General features: G+C 41.7%; 1 protein-coding gene across 3 annotated transcripts in view; it reads right to left on the bottom strand.

The window, feature by feature from the left end:
* The window catches only part of TIAM2 (TIAM Rac1 associated GEF 2), a 175,699-nt gene that overhangs the window by 11,172 nt on the left and 140,858 nt on the right, over positions 1-23,669 (bottom strand). For 2 of the 3 annotated variants that reach the window (XM_074580462.1, XM_074580463.1), the window contains 4 exons: positions 22,050-22,153; positions 2,305-2,484; positions 697-765; positions 202-327 (listed from right to left, as the gene is read on the bottom strand). In XM_074580462.1, the coding sequence (XP_074436563.1) occupies positions 202-327; positions 697-765; positions 2,305-2,484; positions 22,050-22,153 (479 nt within the window). Of the gene's footprint in view, positions 1-201; positions 328-696; positions 766-2,304; positions 2,485-19,393; positions 19,622-22,049; positions 22,154-23,669 lie in introns of those variants that run through there. The other variant, XM_074580464.1, reaches the window with a different exon arrangement.

Below are 23,669 nucleotides of genomic sequence, written 5' to 3'. Positions count from 1 at the left end.
TACGTTGCATCTTCTGCCATGGGAAAGAGGAAGATAAAACCATGAAAAACAGCACTTATCTTTCACTGCTGAATAGATGTCTGTAATCCAAAGTAAAGCTTCAAACATAAAAGCAACCATATGAAACTTAGAGTTCTTAAAGCCAGATTTTCACAAACATTTGCAGGCACGCTACCAAGTACTAAATGATGAAATATTTACCCGGAACTGAGATGGTGTTTCCAGTGTATTAAAATCTGAGGAAGAAGTTATTCCATCTTCAAGGGTCTCCAAAAACACCTTCTGGAAATCCAGCATTTCTGGCAGACTGCCGAACAAGGACTCCATCTGTGGAAAACATCAGGCTATGAAGTACAGCACTCCATGCAGCTAACGGTGGTTTTGTGGAAACAGTCGAAGTGACACTCGAAGAGGTTGCGAAGGACAATAACATTTTTGCCGATAATTTTCAGACGTGTTTTATTAAAAAAACCCGTTCAAAAAAGCAAAGATTTCTTAGGAGTTAAGTCAGAAGAACAATTACCATTTAAAAAAAGAAGTGACGCACACAGCAGACAGAAAGGCACTGACTGGTGTCATTCCTATTGTTACGTTCGCTGTTGGCTTTTTCTGTCGTGCTCTCAGCAATGAAAGACTCAAATGCCAAGGTCTTAACTCATAAAGAATAAAAAGCACATCTTTCAGTTATTCCCTCACCTCATCCTGGGTAAGGAAGGTTTCATTTTGAAGGGGCTCCAAGTACAGCTCAAAGAGGCAGCTCAAGTCCTGCAAGAAACAGAACTCATTCACTTTTTATGTAACGGTTTGAAATTGTTCTTTATATGACAACTGCAGGATAGGGGTAAATTTCAGGAATGAACTAGAGATATAATTCCTTTTCTGGAACAAAATCACCTGCGTGTTGTTAACATTAAAGTGATTGCTAAATTGGAGGCAAGTTGATTTCGGTGTAATGCTTTTGTTTCGTCTTTAAGGCTTTACAGCTTGATTATAACAAACCATATTTTAATATAGCATGAGGAGAAAATGTTACAGATGATGGCTTTCTAAAGAGTCCGTGTATACGAACAGCATCAAATGTTTTAATCACGCATGTTAGATAAACCATATAAATAGCCACTCATTTAAACATCAGTCGTAATATCCAGAAGGACACGGAACATTTTAAAATCCTATTAGGTATTAACGTGTTCGGTTGTGTAGTTGGGGGGACATGATTAGGGGCTTTTTCAGTCACTTCCTCAAAGAATTGGTGCCACTTTTGAAGACTTACTATCCCCACACCAAAGCATGACGGCAGGGCTGGGGCCCACTGCAGGGCTCTCCGACCCTGAGAAGGGAAACGGCAGAAATTCTTATGGAGAAGGAATACCGAGCATCTCCCTGAGAATGCCGTAACGAGTATGCGCAACCTGCCAGGATTTTGCCTGGTGCAAAATTTCACACAAGTCAGTGACCTCCATGCTCATGCCTTTGTTCAAGCGATTCCTTTATAAGAAACATACATGGGGGTTCGTGTTCTGGAAAGCTTCCTCAAACTTTACAACATTTGGCTGTATTACTGTATTGGTGGATGTAATAACACCAACAGCCTGAAAGCATTTCCTCTTCTTTTCCACATACATTATTGCAGCAAGTACCAATATCTGTAAGTATGTGTTTTGAGATCCAGTAAAGTAGGTGATTCCTCCTTGATGAACGAAATCAATGTCAGTGAATCAATGTCAATGAAATCAATGTTTTCATCTTTCTTTTGGCATACAGTCACATGAATTTGGGGTTTATAAAAAGAAGAGACATGCATCTAACAAATTATGGACTTATCAGACAGAGGAGAAATAACATATGGGTGCTGCTACAACCAAATGGAGCTATGCCTTTTAGCTTTGCTGATTCAAAAATAATTACGCATAGTTTTCCACAATTAAACTTTTTTTCTAATTCGTAGGACATTATTCTTTTCTTCTACCAGATTTATTTTCATCTTGAAAACTATGGAAACAGCCTCTGGAAAACCCCTATGTTAATATACTGCAGGTATCTACTCCCCACAGATCACCACTCTCCAACATAAATACGAACTGACTAGAACTAAAGCTATAGATAAATCCTCCAGCCTCTATTCCAGGAGCAAGCCTGTTGAAAACAACAGGAACGATTAGATAGACGGACTTTGTAGGTTATGGCCCTTGGAGAGGGCTGGTTATATAAAGGTAAGCATGAAATATGTTAAGACCATCCACAAATCATGGTTGGCCTCAAAACCAAGGCTGTAGCTAGCCAGATTATTTTTTTTGTTTGTACCTTGACGTAGGATTTCTCAGTGTCCATAAGTTCTTGGATGACTTTCCTTAATCTGTCTGCGTCAGAAAGGTGGCGAGCCAGTGGCCGTGGAGGTGGATCCTGGTTGTCCTTCTGTCCTTCCATACCGCTTGCCTGGACTTCTTGGAAGTTTCGGCACAACGCACTGATCTGTTCTGCACTCTGTTAAATGAGAAGAAAGAGACAAGTGCCGATGTTTTAGAACAAGCTGTACTACAATTATTTTTAAACTCCTCAAATGTTGTTCTTGTTCCGAACTGGGGGGTCAGAGCATGCCATTGATTTTTGTCAAATATGTGCTCTGATAGCTTTGAACAGCCTCAATTTATAGCAGATCCAGATCACAGCAGTAAAAGGAAATGAAAATTTTCCAGTGATTTTTCCAGCGCAAATTATTTTCAGTCTTCAGATACAAGCTTGTAGGATGCAAAAGATGAGAGAACACTCAGGTATATCATATATTTTGCTTCTTATGACACTAGATCACACTATTTCCCATCTCTCTTACCCTGCAACACTCACTGCATCAAAATAGAAAGAATTCATAGATAAAGATCTTTTACGCATCCAGAACAACTGTTTTATTTGTCATCTGCTACCTACATTGCATTGTGTGTTTTTTTCAAACAATGAGACTTGAAGCTGAGGGTTCAGATTGCAGTGTCTTGGGTTGTCAGAAGATGTTTAGATGCTTTCTCTCCAAGGAGACAACTACGTATCAAGATTTTTTGCTTTCAAAACCAGTGATTCTTTAGAGAAATGATAAACATGAAAACAAACCAGAACATTTCCAAGCAAGGTACGAATTGGAGATGGAAAAACAACAGTTAATCTTACAAGGCAAAAATGGAAGAGAAAGAGATTTTTATGACACTATGAAATCATCGTGTAGTTTGTGCATGTCTGACCATCACTAATACCCAAGAGCAACTTTTGCAGGCAATAATCTTTAATGCTTAATTTGAAAATCATTCCACTGTTCTCTTCCTTATATGACGTTTTCCTGAAAGCCAGAATATCACTACCACTACCCAATTCCACCTTAATTGCCGTCAGTATCCACCCCTTTATACTACATGAAACAATTCTTCTGCAGAGCTTCTGCCTTTCAGACACTCTCTAAGATACCGGGCAGTTGCATATGCTGTGCCATATATTATCTTCTACTTAGTGAGCGCATCCAAATGAAGACTACATGAATGCTGCTTCATTTCAAGCGGAAATCTTGTTTCGGTGATCTTGTTTCAGGGAAGAAATTCTGACGTGAGTGCATTTCAGAACTGTCTTAATCTGTACTAATCTGTACTAATTTATTCCACACACTGTTTCAAGTGGTCCTTTTTGGATCTCCTGATTCACCACTGATTAGCTGCGTAGCTAAGTCCACCAGCATACCAGGTCACCAAAGGAGCAAACGCAAAAGCTATTCTGAAACTGAACTAAGCTACACAAAACCTTGCTGTAAGGTGGAGACTAAATGCACTAACAATATTAAATCTCAGCCATTAATGTGACAAAAGATAAGAACGCCCCCCACATCTATATGATGGAAATAAATGTTAAAATGTCAGATATTTTCCATATAGTCTATATTACTCTGTAGCTTCCCAGCCCCCAGTTTTGAACTATGCCACCACTGTAAAAAAAAAAAAGTTACTTTCCTCACCAATACGTGCAACCAACTTCCACAATCCTGTATAATGACAGGTTGCAGGACTATGAAATTTAGATACGTTTTATATTTGCAACATTTATTAGGACTCAACAGAATGCAACGTAAGTTGAATGGTGTTTGTTGGAATTACAGCTGCACACTGATGGAATACATTTAAAAATCACAATCACCCTGTGCCACTAAAATTAATTAGGGTTTTTTTTTTGAAATAAATCGCAACTTAATTTAGGAAACGTGGGGGGGGAGGGTATATTTTAAAGCAGCTTCTAAATAGCTGAATGCCAAAGTACTTGAGTTTTGTTTTCTTTGTTTCTGATGTCAGAAAGTTTTGTATTTGTATCAGAATGACTCAGATTTTACGCTCTCTACAGCTCAAGGTGCGTGTGGGCAGCTTGATTTACATCAACCTGATGCCTGATCAAGGACACTAGATCAAGGATATGAGACAGCCTGTTGAAAGCGAGTCATAAAAATCATCATCAGGTACAGTTTTGTAAGGAGGAGTTAGCAGTTCTCTATTCCTCCTCAGCCACCTTCGCACGTAGGGCAGGCAGACATTGGAGAACACGCGATGTTCTCCATCCCCTTCAGTTTTGGGGCCAGAGCCACCAAGAACCACTGGATAGGAAAGCGTATGGAAATAGGTGATACTCCTCAACTTAAATGCTATTTGAGCAGCTAAGCAACATAATTTGGGTGTCAGAAGTTGTTCCACAAAACTGGCCCAAGGCCAAGGCACAGGATTACCCTAAGGTACCGCTCAGCTATACTGCTGACAAGTAGTGATATTTATAAACTTCAGTACGCTTCTGAACATATAAGCACTTTGTGTTTGCAAATCTGGCATTTAAAAAAAAAAATAAAATGCCCTTGTCCTGAAGTACTGCTTGTAGGCTCTGGTCGTTTCCCGCAGCTTTGCTGCTCTCTGTCCTTCCCTTTATGGGACATTTTCAGGCTGTGCAATATCCAGACCTGATTCTCATTCTTTGTGTCCACTGTGGTATTTACATTTGGGTCAAAGCAAGCATGAATCGCTACTTCATCACAGGACAGAAGTATTTCACATTCACCCCTGCACATTGCACAGACCACAGAAGATGCAGAAACACATTTTGACAGTGAAACCACAACGTGTACATTAGGTTCTGGACCAAGAGCCCAGTATTCATGAGAAATTTCATAATGAATAAATAAGAGGGAATAAAAGCTATTTTTGCTTCATATTTCTTCCCAAAACTCCCTTACCACCCAGGTTGGGATCTCCATCTTTTTTCCACACTGCTCTGGATGCTGCTTTCTGCCTCCCACACTAAACAATGTCCTGCTCTTAATTACTTTTGCTGCTTAAAATAGATCTTTTCTATAAAGGCTCTAGGGACAATCCCTAAGAACATCTCCTTTCTACCTTTTATGTGTGGGCAGAAGAGGGCCAGCCTCTGCCCTGTCGCTGACTGCAGCTGGGATTTCAAAGCCATCGGGGCATTCTGGATGTCAAAGCAGAGTTTGACAGTCCAGTGCCCTTAAACCAAGATGTCTCAAGAGAAGCCCCAAGTTGTCACTGCATACACCCACTGTAACCCTGAATTAGGTGGGAATTAACCCTGAATTTGCTCTGACGATGACACGGCAACGGCTAGCCCAGGCAGATTTGACTCTCAGATACATCTGGTAAACTCCTTAAGCACACAGCGTCTTTTATTTTCACAAGGCCAACACTGTCTGGGCTTAGCAAACAGTAAAGAAATTATTTATGCCAAACTTTATAGTGTGCAGCTCATCAGAACAACAACACTTAAGTTGGTGAAAAGAAAAGCCCAGATGACTGACTGTGGAAAAGGCTGCAATGTAGATGGGTGCAGAGAAAAGCTGAGGAGAGCATGCAGTGGAAACAACAAACCTTCTCCAAAATCCATCACTTGAGCTTATGTATGCCACTTTCGTCAACATTTATAGAAGATTGCAAGCAGCTTCAGCTTACCTTTGGCAACAAACAGCAGACAGATGAGGCTAAAAATCCAAAAATTTTGACTAACAGTGCTAGATTTGAATGTCAGAGTTGTGAAAGACAACTGGCACTTCACAAAGGGTTTATAGAAAAAACAAATACTGGCATTCCAGAGAGAATGAAGTTAAGCAGCACTGTGCTGTTTTACTGGCTATTTTCACAGATTTCCCAACAAAGCTGTAATAAACCTTTCTACAGACCCAGCAGTCAGGGGAAACAGCCTCCTGCCCCGTACTCTCTTGGCCTCTAAGAAAACTGAAGGATGTGTGGAAGCAGCCTTGACAAACTATTTTTTCACTCCTGCATGTTTGCGACTCGTAGGTAGGTCCTACATATTTTTGCAGGGAGTATTCCCTGTGAGTGGGGATTGCTCACAGTAACCTTAGAAGGGAAAGTTCCAGTCCATGTCATTGTCAGCTTGACCCACAGCCAACCACCACAGTGGTGCTCAGCTTGTCAGGTGGAGAGGAAGCACATCCCATTTTCAATAAGACCCCGATAAGAAATATAACGAGACTATTCCTTTAAGCTGAACAAAAGGATACTCTTACAAGGAACCTCTCACAGATTTTCTTTGCTCCTTGCAGACAAGCATAGCATCATTTGAAGCTGTGCTATCCCCACCAGAGTTAAAAATCTCCATAAAATTAATTGGTGAGCGAGCAGAAGACATTAATCAGCGGTGGTTAAGCATTAGCACAACAATTTCATGGCTACCCTGTGACTTTGTACTGAACGATACTGATTGAGCATAAATGCTGCGCAAGGTCAATTAGTGTTACGGTGTCTCTGCTCGCTGCTGTTTTTTTCACCCTCATTGATACACCTCATGTACTCCATCAGTCGGCCGGGGTTTGTTTGAAAAAGTGATGGAAAGGAATATTTTGAGTAGGCTTAAACAACTCTACAGACTGAGAAAGACTCCTCTCGGGAGGCTTAAAACCATGTATGTTCTTTGATGAGTCTTCAGATTCCTGTACCCTTATGCAGGACACTGACCACATCGACGGGGTGCTCACCGATCCTTTGAATTCCTTATCCGAAGAGGAAGCGTGCTCAGAAAACATCCTGCAGAAACAGATTAGTCTTGTACCCTCTAAAAACCCAACAGCTAACAGTTCAGCTCTGTCTGATGTATGTATTTCCGAGACAACTGAATGCACCAGTCAGCAGAAGAAATACAATTACATGGGATTTTGAGAAACTGGCCAGAGACCTCTTTACATCCCTCACTCTGTGAAGAAGGAAAGCTTTTGGGGATGTCCATAACTTTTCCTTTGTGTTAGAAGATGCTTCTTTCCAGAACGAAGGCAGCCCTAACAGCTGTCGGTTTTTTGTTGGTCCATCACTCTCTAGACTTCTCTGTCATCCTCAGACTGGGAAGTACTTTGTAACCAGGCAATTTAAAAGGCTAGAAAGTTGCAGGCTTAAAGACTCAGAAAAGTTGCCTTACGTTGCACACCAGTACAGTACGTGCACTCCTCTAAATTATTTATTAAGACTGAAAAATGTCAGCAGAGTTTGACTGAAAACTGCCTTATGAGATTTTCACCACAGGTATCTGGACAAGACTGACACTCAGCTTCGGGCAACAGAAGCTAAAACAAAGTAGTAGCCTCAGTCACCACTTATCTTCTGGTCCTTCTCCTTTTTTATCCCCAACTTAAAGGCCACTCAGAACATGAAACTGTTCCTGACACTGCTGAAATTTCAGAGGTCTGTTTTGTTTCGCTGTGTCTCTTGCATGTCTTAATTAAAACGTTTAACACCTTGCTAAAGGAAAGTTTTTTCTTTTTTAAAGTGCCCACTCCGATCCTTTGTAGGAATACGCCAAACATAGTTAAGAGTTACGCTTTAAGGAGGGAGAAGCAACTCCTCTATGCTACATTTTTAAAAGCTGCCCTACCAAACCCTACCAGACCAGACAACAGGGGAGGAGTTACGGACAGACTTTTGAGTAAGAATTTCCCAGTTTCAGGGACATTTAAATTAGTGAAGTCAGCCCATTCCAGTAATGTAAGTAGGTGTCACCAACCTTATTTAGAACGCTCAAGTACAGTAAGAAGAGGGGTTGATGACCTAGTAACTCTTTCCCAGCAGCACAGGTCGAGGCCTGAAATAAGACTGAACATGTGGATGCGTAAAACAGCTACGATGCAACCCACCTGACACAGTGCCTGAGCTACTAATCTGAATTGCATGGTGGCAAATCTTCCCTCTCAGCTCCCACACAGAGAGAGATGCCCATCCTTCTCCCTGGATATGGAAGAAGAACCGCTGGTGACTTTGGTACTGGATGGACACGCTGGTTATGAACCAAGCCACGCAGCAGGGATCTGCGCCGACCAGGTCCCGAGGACCAGCAGCTTTGATTGGGTTCACAGATGCTGTACTCAGCATCTCTAAAATCAAAGGCATCTGACCCAATGCATACCAAAGTCAAAGGCAAAACAGAAATCATTTCCAGCATGGAAGGTTAAATCCTGACCATACTAAATGTAAAGATGACAGCTTCAGGCAAACAAAGAGAGAGGAACCCTTATAGCCCAGGTCACAAAAAGAAGGCAAATTTTCTCAAACCCTGATCTTGTGAAAGTACTGCCATTCTCTCCCTCCCCATGTCCTTGTCCTGATGTTGCCAGTCTTAATGCAGAAGGCTCACGTATTTTTCTACCACCTGTGTAATATATTTACAGCCTTCTTATATTCCCCCAGCAGCACCTTGATGATTTATCTTTTTTCTCCCCTTTTTCCACAATCCTAAATTATTAGTCAAAAACCAGAGAAATGGTTAACACATTCATGCTGCAGTTATTTCCAAATTTCCCTGAAGGATCTTGTTTCGACATCCCACTTCTTGTCAAAATCTGGATCATGACTTCGTCCTTTCTCTGACAGAGGCAAGAAATAACTATTTTGCTTGAGCCCAGCAGCAAACAGCGCAGGCATCCAACCCACCCTTCCCTCCCCCAAACTTCAAAAAGCCCAAATTTTTTCCCATGCAGCGCACTGGTATAAACTCACCCACCGACTACATGTTCCCAGAATCCATTATTTGATTACCGATGCTGGGGCAGCCGCTATTTATCAAGTGCAGACAGGCTGGCAGGCTGGTGCAGCCCCATCACCTACCTTAGCCTAATTAAGCAGCATCCCCCCCAGCTTAACCCACGCCGCTGCAGGACTCACCACAGAAAGCATCCTGTGCAGGGAGCCGTACGCTGCTGCTGCCTGCTGCTGGGTTTTGCGAGCCAACGCTAAACTCTTAGCTCTGGTTTTACTCCTCCGGAAGGCAGGCATTGTGGCTTGCGAATACAAACTTTGCCAAAGGAAAAAAAAAAAGGCCCCTCGGAAGGAAGCCACGGACGTGGCGATCCCCCACGAGCACACCACCCTCTCTGAGCTCAGCCGCAGAAGTTTCTCTTTTGTGCTGATTAACGAAAATCGGAGACGCTGTCAATGTCCCAGCATAACGGGGCTAAGCAGCGTACGAGAGCACAAACAGACCTGCCATGCCTCCCTTTAATACTACAAATGCGGGAAAATGTGCCAGATCAGAAGGGTTTTTTTCTAAATAGCTTCACGTAGTGAATGCAGGACAAAGTGCAGTTATGGCAAGGGAAGATGGGTTTTATCTCCCCAGAAAGGTACCAGCCTCTGTGCCCGTGAAATTTACTGCATAAACAAAACATCAGGTGCTTTGAGAAAATTAGCCAAACACCTAAAAATATCTAGAGGGTGCTGATTGTCCTGAAGGTCAGCATGAATTATCAATGGTACTGATGCTCTGGCAAGGGTATATGCCGCTAAACGGTGCGGCATACAAATGCTCTTACAACGATAAAATGAAAAACAAATAGGCAGCTCTCTGGGTGGTTTCCTTGCGTAATTGTGCTTGTCCTTTGTTTGAATTTTTTAGTTGTAATTACATCAATAAAAAGAAAAGAAATTTAGACTGTGCTCAGTAATCAATTCAGGCTTGAAGGTAAAAGTCCCCGTGTTGATATATTTACACAAAACCAATCAGGTCTCCAGCTAGATTATTCTAAAAACAATGTAACTTTAAATAAAACATTATAGGACATGACACCGCTGAGCTGAAGAGTTACAAGACCGACAAACAATTAATTAGTAAAATGAGAACTATAGCAGTGGCATAATAAAACACAGTTAACTCCCATGTTCCCTCTATCACAGCACTCTTAGGAGTGCAGTGATGTTGAGCTCTAAGGCTTCATTCAACCCTGCCCTTGCCACCGCCTATTGCTCTCTAAGCAAAGCCTTGTCTTGAACCCAAATGATACACCAAGCCTGGGTATCTACGTCCTTGGTTACGAGCGTGCTGCTTCAGAGGTTTCAAGGATATGCACCTTCATACAAGCAAGGGAATAAGACAGCCCTCTCCTTTAATTACTGCAATTAGACTCACATCCATCTCTTTCCAAATCATTAGCGCAACTTGACAGCTCAGCATTTGCCAAACCGTGAAGCTCAGTTGCCGAGCGGCCGCCTATCAGAGGAAGAATGACGCTGGAGCCCTGAAACAACACGCTGCTGATAAGGCTCACAGAACGCATCACAGAGTAGGAACCTCTTGATAGCTGATGGACTATGCCCTTTCTTTTGGAGGCAGATATTGGATTCACTGGGTGTGAAGACTATATAACAGAAAACTGAGGGAATGGCCTCGAAGGAGCGAGAGCGGTTTTGCCTGCTCCCTAACATTACGTTTTTCAAAGGACACACAGCCTGGTTTAAAAATCCAATCATATGGAGTACTGTATAGCATGTACAAGGCCACTTTTCCTACCCACCATCAGCGGTTGCCTCTGCAGTAGTCCACAGACCCTAGGGATCCATGGACTAAGTCTGCAGAGAAATAAAAATAAAATCACTAGTCTGTGGAAATCTAATGTTTACAGTGCCACATATGGCACTGAAAAAAATAACACAGGTCAGTTCACTAGATGCACATTTATTAAGAGTACAACTATACTTTCTGGAAAGGTCCTGTTTCTCCATTTTCTATCAGCATGAGTTGTGGCAATTTCAAACTCCCTTTTTGTAATAGATACGTGTTAAAACACAGCTCATCCACCGGGACCAGGAAAAAAAAAAAAAAAAAAAAGGCTGCTACATTTCAGGTCCAAGCAATATCGTCAGTCTCAGATGAAAAACAATGACAGGCCTTTTAAATTCCATATTAGGAAGTTATTCTTTCCCAGATTTGCTAATTAAGTCTGAGTTATTAGCTATCCATATGCCAGCTTAAAGATGTTACCAATTAAAAGCTTTTTTTTAACATGTATTCATTAGAAAAACCCCGATGTTTTAGTAATACTTCCAACTCCTATTGAGGGACTTGAATAAATTGAAAAAGTGAAAAACACAAACTAAAATAAACCAAATGAATGAAAGCCTTTTATTTAGCCTTTCTTCTTCTCTAGAAACATGCCACGAATAATCAAGTCCTCTTCAAGAATATGTCTCGAATGTAAAATTTACATGTAGAATAATCAATCACCTTGAAACACTTTTAAGATGACATGGAAAATGACATGGCCTCGTTGTTTGTTCCTGTGTGCTTTGAGTAACACACATTCCCTTTACAGACATCTGGTTTTCATCTTTCCATTTTAGTGGCACCAGGCTTGATAGTTACCATAACAGTAACATCCTCCATAATACAGGCTTCCCTCTATTGTCCCAATACGTCTAGGTGCGCTTATCTGCGTCGAGCTCACTTCCCATCCTGCTTTTGCCCTTAATGCATGAAGGTAAAAGGCTAATTTTGCTCTGTCTGTATATACTTTGAATGAAAGGAAACAGCAGCTCGCCTCCAGGAGAGTTCTGAGCACTTGCGGGTTACTTTATAACATCTGTCTGGACCACCAGTGAAGCAGAAGCATAATTTGTATACACAACATGTATTTTTTAGCTATAAGTGTTTGTGTGTATATATGTAGGTATACACACACACATATATACATAAAAATACACAATCTGTACATACATACCCTGGACTAAACAGGAGCTCTGTGATGTTAGTGGTCCGTAAGCATTACAAGCTCAGGCTTAATCCAGCTGGTCTTCTGATGACTCCAGTGACCTAGAGGGACTGTTTTTGACTTTTTATAAATGTGGGTGGATGATTTTTCTGAGTATTTTTCTATCATGCTAATTATACTAGTACCATGTTTTTTTAAATGCCTTCAAAATGTATTTTCAAAGCATAACTGACCACAGCAAAGATGTCTGCTTTAATTCCAGTGCTAAAAAAAAAAATTAGTTAACATTCCAAGTGCTTATATTGAATTCTTATTTAATTTTTATTTTCAAGCATCTTAAATACTGTTTGTAACATTCTCACCCAAAGTATTTTGTGGTGAATCGAAAAACTTCCCAAGTGCTGAATTAGAAGCTATGGCAACCACTGAGACATTATCTTTGCAGTTGCGTTCATCTTTCACCATATATTTTTGCACTGTGCCTTCTTTAGAGGCAGAGAGGGTGGCCCTTACCTGCTCTTGTTAGTTGCGGGCATGTCACGTTTCAAATGTTAAAAAGATGCAGTAATCCCCCTGTAAAGACAAATGCAGAGCCCCTGAGCTCCACATCAGCCTCTCCCCTGGTTTCAGTGGGGTTTTGTTCAGGCCCTACACAGAAGGACTCTGCTGTCTCAGAAGGAAATAATCACCGTGTGAGTGAAGGGCTGCCCACGGTATGTTAACAAGTAGAGAGAGAAGGAATACAGTGCTACGGGCAACAGGCAACAAAACAGGAAAATCTGTTGGAATATCCCTGTGCATCTGACTCCACTAAGCCTCACTTTTTTTGAAATTCTCCTCCCTCTTCCTGCCTTTCAGGTATCTTTTTGTTATCTTTGATTTCGCAGAATCTGCTGCAGGTAGCAGGTATTTTCAGTTTTAGCATTTCAGGTCTGCCTTTGGCCTTACATGTTCCTGACAGCACAAAATAGGAATCAAAGCCTCACCGAAGTGTATGATGGTACCCAGGATGCAGTATTTGTCTGAAATCCTGTATTGCAACTTTGTGCAACTTTAAAGTGACTTCGTGTCGTACGGGTAACTGCTGGGCACATCACATCGCATGCACTAGAATTGTGCTTAAATGCTTCTGCATCGCAAGGAAAAAACACGTATGTTCTTGTCAGCACTGTAACTGAACAGTATCTCAGTCTTAAAAAAACACCCACCAAATAACCTACAGCTGGCAGAGAGGTTACCCAGCTCCCTGGGTCTGTCAGAAACATGATTAGATACCTCTGCCTTTGATTTCAAAGTGAAATGCTGCCGTCACATCCTGCACTTACTGCAGAGGTGACTGGCGTTGCCTTCGGAGGCCCAGGGTGGTGGACTCCAGTGCAGCTTCCTGCCCTCCATCGGTGAAGTCGCAAGCGTCCCCAGAGACCCTGTTAACCATATCCTGTTGCAATGAACCAGGACTGGTGTCATACGCTTCCCCTTTCACCTGCAGGTAAGCCTCATGGATTTTTCCCAGAAGTCTACAAAAAAAAGCTGTATCATAAAGTCATCTCCCATCGGCTTCTTTCGTTTGCAAGCATCAACACAATGCAATTTCTTCTCCCCATCAAAACCACCTTCACATTTTACACTGACAACCGTCACAGTACTTTTGAGAGGACATTTCCTTCAGCCAGAGGAAAGACGTCAAATACCACCCCCACACCAAACCCCCGTGACTCAATGTAACAGCACAAAACAGAGAAACAAGTTCACACCTCTGCTCGCAAGAACTGCACAGTCTTCCCTTGCTCTTCTTTCTTGCCGTTCTCGTGCCTCCCTAGCAGTAACTATGCACGCAGGTCTCTATCTATGGCTTGACCTAATGTCTGCTTACAGGTTCACTCCAGATATAGCACCTTTCACGCTTTAAGCTTTATGGTTTCAAGGCTCCTCACTGCATCATCTGAGAGAGGCAACCGCTGTATTTCAATTCTGAGCCACCCATAGGGTGGATCTGCTGCATTTAAAGAACTGCATGATCATAGACTCATAGAATTGTTAGGGTTGGAAGGGACCATAAAGATCATCTAGTTCCAACCACCCTGCCATGGGCAGGGACACCTCCCACTGGATCAGGCTGCTCAAAGCCCCATCCAGCCTGGCCTTGAACACCTCCAGGGATGGGGCTTCCACCACTTCTCTGGGCAGCCTGTTCCAGTGTCTCACCACCCTCAAGGTGAAGAACTTCTTCCTAACGTCCAGTCTCAATCATCCCATCTCTAGTTTTAATCCATTCCCTCTGGTCCTACCATTACTCAACATCCTAAAAAGTCCCTCACCAGCTTTCTTGTAGGCCCCCTTAAGATACCGGGAGGCCACTATAAGGTCTCCTCAGAGCCTTCTTTTCTCCAGACTGAACAACCCCAGCTCTCTCAGTCTGTCCTCATAGGAGAGGTGCTCCAGCCCTCTGATCATCCTCGTGGCCCTTCTCTGGACACGTTCCAGCACATCCATATTTCTCTTGTAGTAGGGGCTCCAGAACTGGACGCGGTACTCCAGGTGGGGTCTCACGAGAGTGGAGTAGAGGGGATCAATGCAACAAAGTGAAATCCAGGCTCGGGGTCAGTAGCAGACACTCACTGGTAGGTTTACAGCAAGCCTTCTGTAACCTATAGTCCATCACTTTTGGTGCCTTCTCTAAGGGATAGAATAAAATAAAGAAACCTAAATTAATTAGCAAAACTCTTACAGACTTCCAACAGGCTACAATTTTACTCATATTACTGATACTTCTCAAAAGGTGCATGATGACGGCAGGGGTCTGGCCATGGCTCCGCACTGCTGGAGCCAGCAACTCTGGTTGGGCTCACCACAGGCTGGGCTGTCTGCAAGGGGAGCACAATAATTAGCGGAGCTCCCCACAGGCTTCTGTTGCACTTTTGATGCAGAACTGTCCCCTCCAGGCACAACTGAATCAAGGAAAACCACTGCTGAGGAACGTGCTATTTTCCCATGTTAGCTCTTAGACTCCCTAAATGCATCTCACATCTGGAAGGAAATGACACTTGGATTGCAGAGGAGTTTACATGATTTTGAGAGTACTACGTTGTTAATCCCTTTCCTACAAAGAACGGAAAAAAAAAAATGTTAATTGCGGACTACTCCCCAAGCTTTTGGATCTCATCAACTGCTAAAGAGAAGTTCTCACGATTAAAATAAAGGAAAGATCCTTAATGTCCTATGGATGCTGAGTAAACCTTCAGGCAGGCAGCTCTCCTGCAATTAATGACATGCTGTGCAAGCGGGAAGTGCCCGGGCAATGCAAAATAGAGTTAATGAGAAGCTATCACCACGAACATCATTTAACTGGAATTGCCTCCATGCAAGAAATAGGCTTGGGGCCATAGGGGCATACCAGTAGTATTTTGTCCCTCTTATTTTACTTTTCCCAGAGGAACCTTTGTTGAGCTCCTGGTCATTTCTGCTTGGCTTGCTTTCAATGTAGCTCAACAATTGGTGTTTACTTGATTAACATTCACCTTCCAAGAATTTTGATTTTTACAGTCTTTGCTTAACAAAATTACTCCACACACTTTTTTTTTTTTTTTTCCCTACAGTTTTATTTCATTGTTAATGCTTCTTTGAGGATGTTTTGGGCATACTGGTCACTAACCGTCTAGCAAGAAAGGATGCCACTTATACCCAATGGAGAGAAACATGGCTCTGAAATCTACCAGACACATGTTAATACACATACATACACTGCGACACCATCCTAAATGTAATCAAAACACGATTTGTACTTCTTAGTTTTTATGTTTTAGGCACCATATCATTGCAAATCTTCCTTCTAATTCAGTATATTTTGGTAAATCTTTAACTTTCTCACTGAAAAGTCATACTAGGAAACTGTTTAACTTTGGTGGGGAAGAACAAACATTTCTTGACATTTACCCACTAAAAGACAATCATCCACTGCTTATATACACACATTCAGACTGATGATCCCTATCTCATCTTTGAGAGTGAATGAGTGTCGTCACCAGATCAAAACCACCACAACTGATTATTCAGGATTACATTTACTGACAGTGCCAACAGAAGGCTGTTGGGTGTGTTTGGAATAATGGTGCCCTGAACATATGTGCCACAGCACATATGCTACCGACCACATGCTTGTACAATGTTTTCTGGGTAACAAAATCAGAGGAACACATCATTCCTAGTATCCACTTGCTTCTTCTGGAAAAAAAACCCAAAACATTCAAATCATCCATAAACGCTGAACAATTGTATTGATTTTCTGCTGAGATTGGACTATATGAGTAATGATTACTAACTGCTTTCACCTCTACTATTCCATGGCAACTGTTACAGTTGCCCCCTTCCTCTCCCCAAAACCAAACCACACTTTTTTCTTTAATAATTGAGCATCAGACAGACCAGCAACGAGATACACATTCTTTCATTTGGGTTTGAACCTAGATCTAGAATGGATATTGTACCTCAGAATTTTGACCCTTAAATTACTCTATCTGCATGAGAAGTTGGTGGCTTTAGTGCTGCTTCTAATGAAGGGGTTTCAAAATCGGTTTCTGACAGTTTGAAGACCAAATATTAATTTCTTCAACTTATGAAAACCATCCCTCCAGTACCATAGCCAGTACGTGGCTATGCTGTATACACAAGAGGCCAAAACCACAAATGCAACAAGCTCTTTACAGTACTCGCTGATTTTCGTTACAGAAATAGCTAACAGGTAACAAAAAGGATTTCCTTTTTGAAATCATGACACATCTATTTTGCATCTGTTGAAAGCGCTGTTTTGCGAAGCGTGTTGTGGTAGTTGGATGACGCAGGAGTGGGAAGATGGGTTTGCTTTCTGACCCAGTCTCGGCCTCTGCACCCACACCACCTGGGCACCATCTGACATGCAACGCAGCTGCTCGACTGAACACACACTTTAGATGGGTTGGAAGAAAAACCTCAACAGTTATCCAAGTTAGGCATGTTTGCACGTTGGCTCCTTGAGCACAAGAAGCGGGACTGTACGCAGGGATACCAAAAACCAGATTTCTTACCATGGTCCCAAACGTGCAGAGTTCATGGAAACATCTACTTGTCACTGCACTTGCAAAAGCCCCTCTCTGGCAAATGGACGACTGACCACCATTGGCATCACAATAAACAGAATGCACAAGCTTCAAAAGCAGTGGCAGGCTGATTTGACATTACATAGGAAACTCGAGCACCCAAAAGCAGACTTCTGAAATGCACAAGTACGTATTTTTTCTACTTTATTTTTTCCCCTTAGTCTATAAACATGGACATTTCAAGTAGGGCCCATTACACTGATCTGAACCTCATCTCTATAAAAAGCCAAAGCGTTTGATGAAAACGCTCCACCCTTCAGGGGATGCAAATTCGTGTTTGCCAAAGGTGCCACGCGCTCTCCTGACCAGACCTGCCACGAGTTCTTCATTTCCTCACCAGCTGGAGGGAAAGTGAACTTGGTTGTCGAACAGGAGCGGAGAAGGAGTGAGTTGAGCTACTCTGAAGCAGCCCATGCAAGGGAAAGGTGTGCAGGGATTTTTAACCATAATTTCTGTTCATTGCATTAAGAATAGTTAGTTTTCTCCCTCTGCAGTGTGCAGCAAGTTTTATTTATTTTTTTATTAAGAGGCGATGGGGATAGACTTGTCCTCATATAGACATACTGATGCATGATCAGTAACCCACTCTGAGAGTAGACTGACTATTTTAAGAGTCAACAGCAAAGCAAAGGCAATCTCTGAAAGTCTCTATACCCAATTTATTCCCAGAATCAATTTTACTTCATTGTTTGAAAGAAATATAGCACCACTTCAAAAGCATTACAAAATCAAACCAGTTGGCCATTCTTTAGAAAGCAAATTCTTGTTAACACTCGAAGTTTCTCATCACACTAACTTCCGTTTCTGCATCTGCAATGTTAATTTTTGAAGATGCCAGCATAAAACCACTCTGCATTCACTGACTATTTTTACCATGATTACGAAGTATCGCACTGGCTATTTTTACTGGATTTCCTAAGTTTCTTAAAGAACTCTAAGATACAGCTGAGAATATAATGAAGTTATGTGATATATTTGCACAGAGTTTACCCTAAGTTTTTTCTTACGATCCGCAAAATATTTAAAGGGAAAAATACATCTTCCCCCTCTCACACATGCATCTATATTAAGTTCCTTCTTTCCTTCTGTTAAAATTTAGTATGATTTTGGAAATACTTATCTCTGATGATATTCAAAAGATTCAGAGCAACTGAAAGTCAGACGATAGCAGTCTTACAAGAGACCTTAGAATGGTAGTTACTTATATGGTAAAATTTCACCTTTTAGTTATGTTCATCTTTCATAAAAGGCTATTTTTAATATATTGAAAATACAAGGTAAAGATAAGCAAGTTAGTAACAGACTACTAAACTTAATCTTAAAAGAAACCATGGGCTAGACAAAACATTTCTTACCAATACAGTTTGCAATTGGAAATCATGAGTAGCTAAAGGAAAAGTTGCATTTTTTATTCATTCAGCTTCACGCTATTTTGATGTACGGAGAGCTTGATTCTTGGCAACTGTCAACATACCAGGATTTAACTGAGCACAGACAATTAGTTCTCAAAATGATTAAACACAACTAAACCTAATCGCGCTGACAGGCATTCTCAATCCCCAGATTTTCTGAGGTCCTCTATTCTTCTGTCAACAGTACGCCTACATACTCCATAACCCACAATTGCAAGGACGACATGCCACTGCCACATAAACAGTATTTTAACACAGTTTGATAATGTACGGCAGCAGAATGTGTTAAAGTATAACATCTATCCTTGTTAAATAAAACAGAAAATAAAATTAAAGGTATTAAAGGTATAAATGGGACATCCCAGAGAATACAGAGCTGACAAAACTAATCAGCATCCAGAATGGACGGTTCTTGATGTCCATGTGTTTTTAATAATATTTTATAATTTAAGGAACAGCTTCCATCTCTGGAATGAAACAATCCTCTATGGATCTTCTAATTCACTTGTTAGCTCTCAGATGAAAGACAAACACACAACTATCCTAAATTCATTCATTTCTCGGACTACAAAAAATGAATGAACGAACATGTGGATGAATACATGTTTGAATGTAGCACACATGCAATAAAAGACTTATTCCTTTGGGATTACAAGGCACTTCTGAAATGTCTCACTGTACATTCAGTTAAGATGATGCTTACCCTTAGCTTGGTATGAGATGAAGAAAATAGTGAAAACCAACCAAACAAAAATGCTCCAAACGAGAAAAACAAAATCTAGAAATCACACATGCAACCATTAAATCCAAAGCTTTATGACTGTTTTTCATTTACTTACATGTTATGGGACAAAAATCAACCAAACTTCAAAGAGGTCTGCTCCCTCAGAGCCAAGTAATTGCATCTACAGTTGCTGTCAACTGGGAAGTGAGCATCTCTAGCTGTCTCTCCCCTGAAATATTCCCAAACTGCTTGTTGTTCCAGGCTGTGCTCAGAACCTCTTAGCGCCACCAACGTCTTCTCCACAGAGCTCTGCTTACAGGTCTCCTCTCCCCCATACTTCTGCAATATCGCCTAATGCTGAGGTGTCTGCGCTACTGCTCTCCCACAGGCGTGGGTCAGGTTAGCACACGCAGGAAACAGAAGGCAAAGAGTGGGGGGGGGAACCAAACCCAAATCCAGATGCTATGCTTTTTTGAGGCTGCACAATTTCCTCAAAGTAGCTTTTATTAGCAATAGCTATTGTTCATCTGGCGTGCAGAACCAAATCACAGCTATAAAAACAGAAATCATTTTAATTCCTTTTATACCCAATCACAAAAGCACATACAATATACACTACCTAAATTTACTGTGAGGTTTGATTTTATTCTTTTTTTTAATTCTACGTCTATTTGAGAGATCAAGAGGGTCAGACAAAAAGCTCTGACAGTAATAGGTACCCTCTAACAGAAAGACAGCAATCAATTACAAACAATTTGCAGAAATTGTAGAGTTGTCACAGACTCGTTTACAGCTGCGGTTCGAGTCAGACTGCCTCTGATTGCCAAGCCATTTTCCCCCCTTGTACCTACAAAACTAGGACAGCTTCAGATAATTTTTCAAATGACACTAGCAGACCTGCATGCCGACCCAAGAAGCGAACTGCAGTATGGCATGGGCAGTTACTTCAGCAAATTGTGCACGAGCCATTAATGCTGCTAGACGTGACAGATTTGAGGCTGGAGAGAGGGCAGGGAGCAGACCTGCCTGTTTTCCCCTTTGTTTTTTTCTTAGCGTCAATTGTAGCATGTAATTTGGAGCATTAGAGCAAGTTTAGTGCGCTCAGAGCAATGACTAGTGTACATGAATTGTTCTCTGTGTATTTAAATCCTGCTGAACTCTCCCAAATTTTCTGTCATCTGGTGTGTTTGACACAGACGTTCAGGAGTGGCTTTGTTTTTCTGCTAAAGCCCCAGAATCTCCTCCCCTCCAGCAGGATGGGAACTTAGTTGTGTATGTCCACAGAGTGCACGGGGGACAGCTCATAACCCGGGCGAGCAGGGCACCCCAAGGTGCATACTCAGGGTGAGCAGGGCACCCAGCAGGGCACCCTGGGGAAACCTGGCCACGCACCAGCCTGCCCGTGCAGCCAGCCACTGGGACATCCCATGCCTTGGGGTCACCTCCCACAAAGATCCCTGCCCCTAAAACAATGCAGAAGCCCTCAAACAGGACAGCGGAGAAATCTGCATTACCCCTTCCAAAGGAACTATGTGTCCTAGGGGGAGACAAACCCAGTTTATTCTTATCCGGTTGCAAAGACTTTTGGGAGCGTAAGCAATGTGTTACACAGGATATAGATTATCTCTGTGGGAATCCCCTGTGCAGCAGGAGATGGGCTAAAGACCCACAATCACTGGGCTGCTTCTTACTCTCAAGGAAAACTGAATAAAGTTACCTATAATAGACTGAAGTAGACTACAAAGTAATACAAAATGTAAGAGAGGATCAGCTCCTCTGGGTAGGTATGGCTAGGGGCACAATCTCTCTTCTCTGTTCTGGTCTTCCAAGTTTTTACGTTCTGCCTTATCTCTACCAATTTTTCATACAACCTAGTATGAGACAGTAATATATTCCAGAACCATAAAAATTCTAAGTTCATTTCTGTTATGCAAAAGCATAACGCAAGTGTTATCACAAATTTGCTTGGAGATACAACCAACTCATCAACAGAAATAAGAAAACATTTCTGTTGTCAGAATGGCAATGCCTAGTAAAATCACAGTCACCAATACAAAACCACTACCCAGGCTAGCAGGTGAGGGGTTCAAAACTATATGCACTTCCACACACAGCTTGGAATTTGACTGACTTTGAGCAAAATGGATGAAAAATCGCTCTTCGAAGACCAATGCATTCGAAAGTGGACACTAATTCTGAGGGTCCCTGCCTCAAAGTCCCGACTGAGAGAAGGTCTGAGCATCCATTACTCCAGCTGAAGTCAAGTAGTAACTGCAGATGCATAAGGGGTCCCCAGATTAGAGAGTGGCTGGGGACTGGCTCTCCAACACTGCACCTCTCCAAGTCTGCAGTCCAGTCTGAAACTATTGACGTTAAGTGAGTGTTGCTATGGTCACTGCAATCTCAAAAACAAGCCCTAGAATTATCAGCCAAAAGAAAACATGAACCAAACTGAATCAGTCAGAAAACTGTGGCAGTTTTACTGTTCTCTGCAGAACTGGGTTCAAGCAACACAGGAAGATGAATTCGACCAGTCTCCGCCTGTTTGCCATTTACCCCCAACACACCGCTTTTGGAGATGCAGCAGCTGTGCCATAGGTGCGGACCTGCCAGGGTGACCTCAAGATAATAAAACGCTAAGCACAGTGAATATGGATAAAATAATTTCCAAATTGGTGCCATACGTTAAATTCTTTCCCACAAAATGCAGAGCGTTAACTACAACGCTGTCTTTTTGTTCATAAGGATTGTTAAGTCAAGCATCTTCTTACCCTGAAAGGTGGATCAGTCTTCTCCCTGTGTGGCACTTGGTCCAGAGTGCCATCAGTACTGCTCCTTTTCAAGCTGGATGTGACGTCAGGCACATTACTAAAGTCTGCATTCGAAAGAAAAAAAAGAAGAAAAAAAAAAAAGAAAATTACAGGGTTATAGGACAGGAAGAGGAAAAGTATTTACCTGCAAATACTTTCAGTGTCTAGTGGAATTACTATGGGGGGAGAGAAGGAATACAAAATTTTTAATCCACCCAACCCCCCAGAAAATAACATAAGAGGTCAAAACAAGGAGCAACTACGCCTGGAAACTCTGCTTTCAAAACAGCAGCTGGACATCTAAGACCGTCTGAAGCAACGCACATATCTGATCTACCAAAATAAACCTAACTCTCTTGCTAAGAGCTTGCTTTTGAAGGCAGCATTATCTATAATCAGCACACTCTGTGCTGAGACAACCAGTGAGGATAATTAAATGCACTCAGTAGCTCTCCTTGGATGAGCACACTATTGTTAGACACAACTTAGTCCTAAATCCCTTAAAGATTTAAGAAGAAAGGAAAATTTTGCCTTGGAACAAACACCACACTTTGTAATATGGACAAAATGCCTTCTTGTTACTAATAGTTTACCAATTTTACTAAGTTTGGAGTCCACGTAATATAGTAGCTGGCACAATACTTATTGACAGACTGTAGCTTTCAATAATTTTCATGTATAAACTCAACATCTATCCAACAATGCTGAACATTCATATAAAAACTAAGTTTTTTCTCTTTACATTTACACCATTGGCTGCTTAAAACCTGCAGACACGTTTTACATGGAAATTCTAATTAAAACTCTTCGAAGTGAAGAAGTTATTTTTGATCTGCAGCATTATCAATGCGAGTAGCTGAAAATCATAAAGCTGCTACCAAAAAATAATGAGGATTTATAGCAACCTCAGATGATAGAATAGTAATAAAATGAAGGCGCTTTTTTTTTTTTTTAATTTGCTGCTTTGTTTCCTAGCCTTTAAGCCTCTAGGGTATAATTCACACCACATTGCCACATTTTCAAACTCTTTCTCAACACCTACAAATGCTGGAGATTTATTTTTAAGTGAAAGCTGAGATTCTCATTTAATCACTGACTCCAGCAACCGAGGTGGTAATTAAAACAAGTATCACTCATCTTGCAGTAAAATTATGAGAGTTATCACTAACAAAATTGTGAAGGACAACGGTATCTCCCCCCCAGCTGTTGCTGTTGCCCTGTCCCTGTGGAGTAGGACCAGCTCCTCAGCGGGAATTGAGAAACGTGGTCTGAGGCAGGAAGGGAAATTGGAATTTTAGGCCCAAAAGAGCACCTTATAGCCCACGAGGAGCCTTTCTGGGAAGAAAACATGGCAGACAGACTCCACAGGAAAGCCAGAGAGAAACATGCAAATAACTCAGCATGATGTTGTCTTGATACTTTATTTTTCCATACGTTATTAAGGTGCCTATGCCAGGCTTAGCACCGAAGCTGACGCTTTCTACTCAGATGCCAAAGACTTGACTAGTCTGACATTTCCCTGTCCTTGCAGAAACAAGGTCCCATCGTGTTTCTCCCCTCAAGTTTTTTTAACTTTTCCTC

This window comes from Larus michahellis, chromosome 3 (genome assembly GCF_964199755.1).
Source record: "Larus michahellis chromosome 3, bLarMic1.1, whole genome shotgun sequence".
Lineage (NCBI taxonomy): Eukaryota > Metazoa > Chordata > Aves > Charadriiformes > Laridae > Larus > Larus michahellis.
This window is presented reverse-complemented; position numbering and strand designations above follow the sequence as displayed.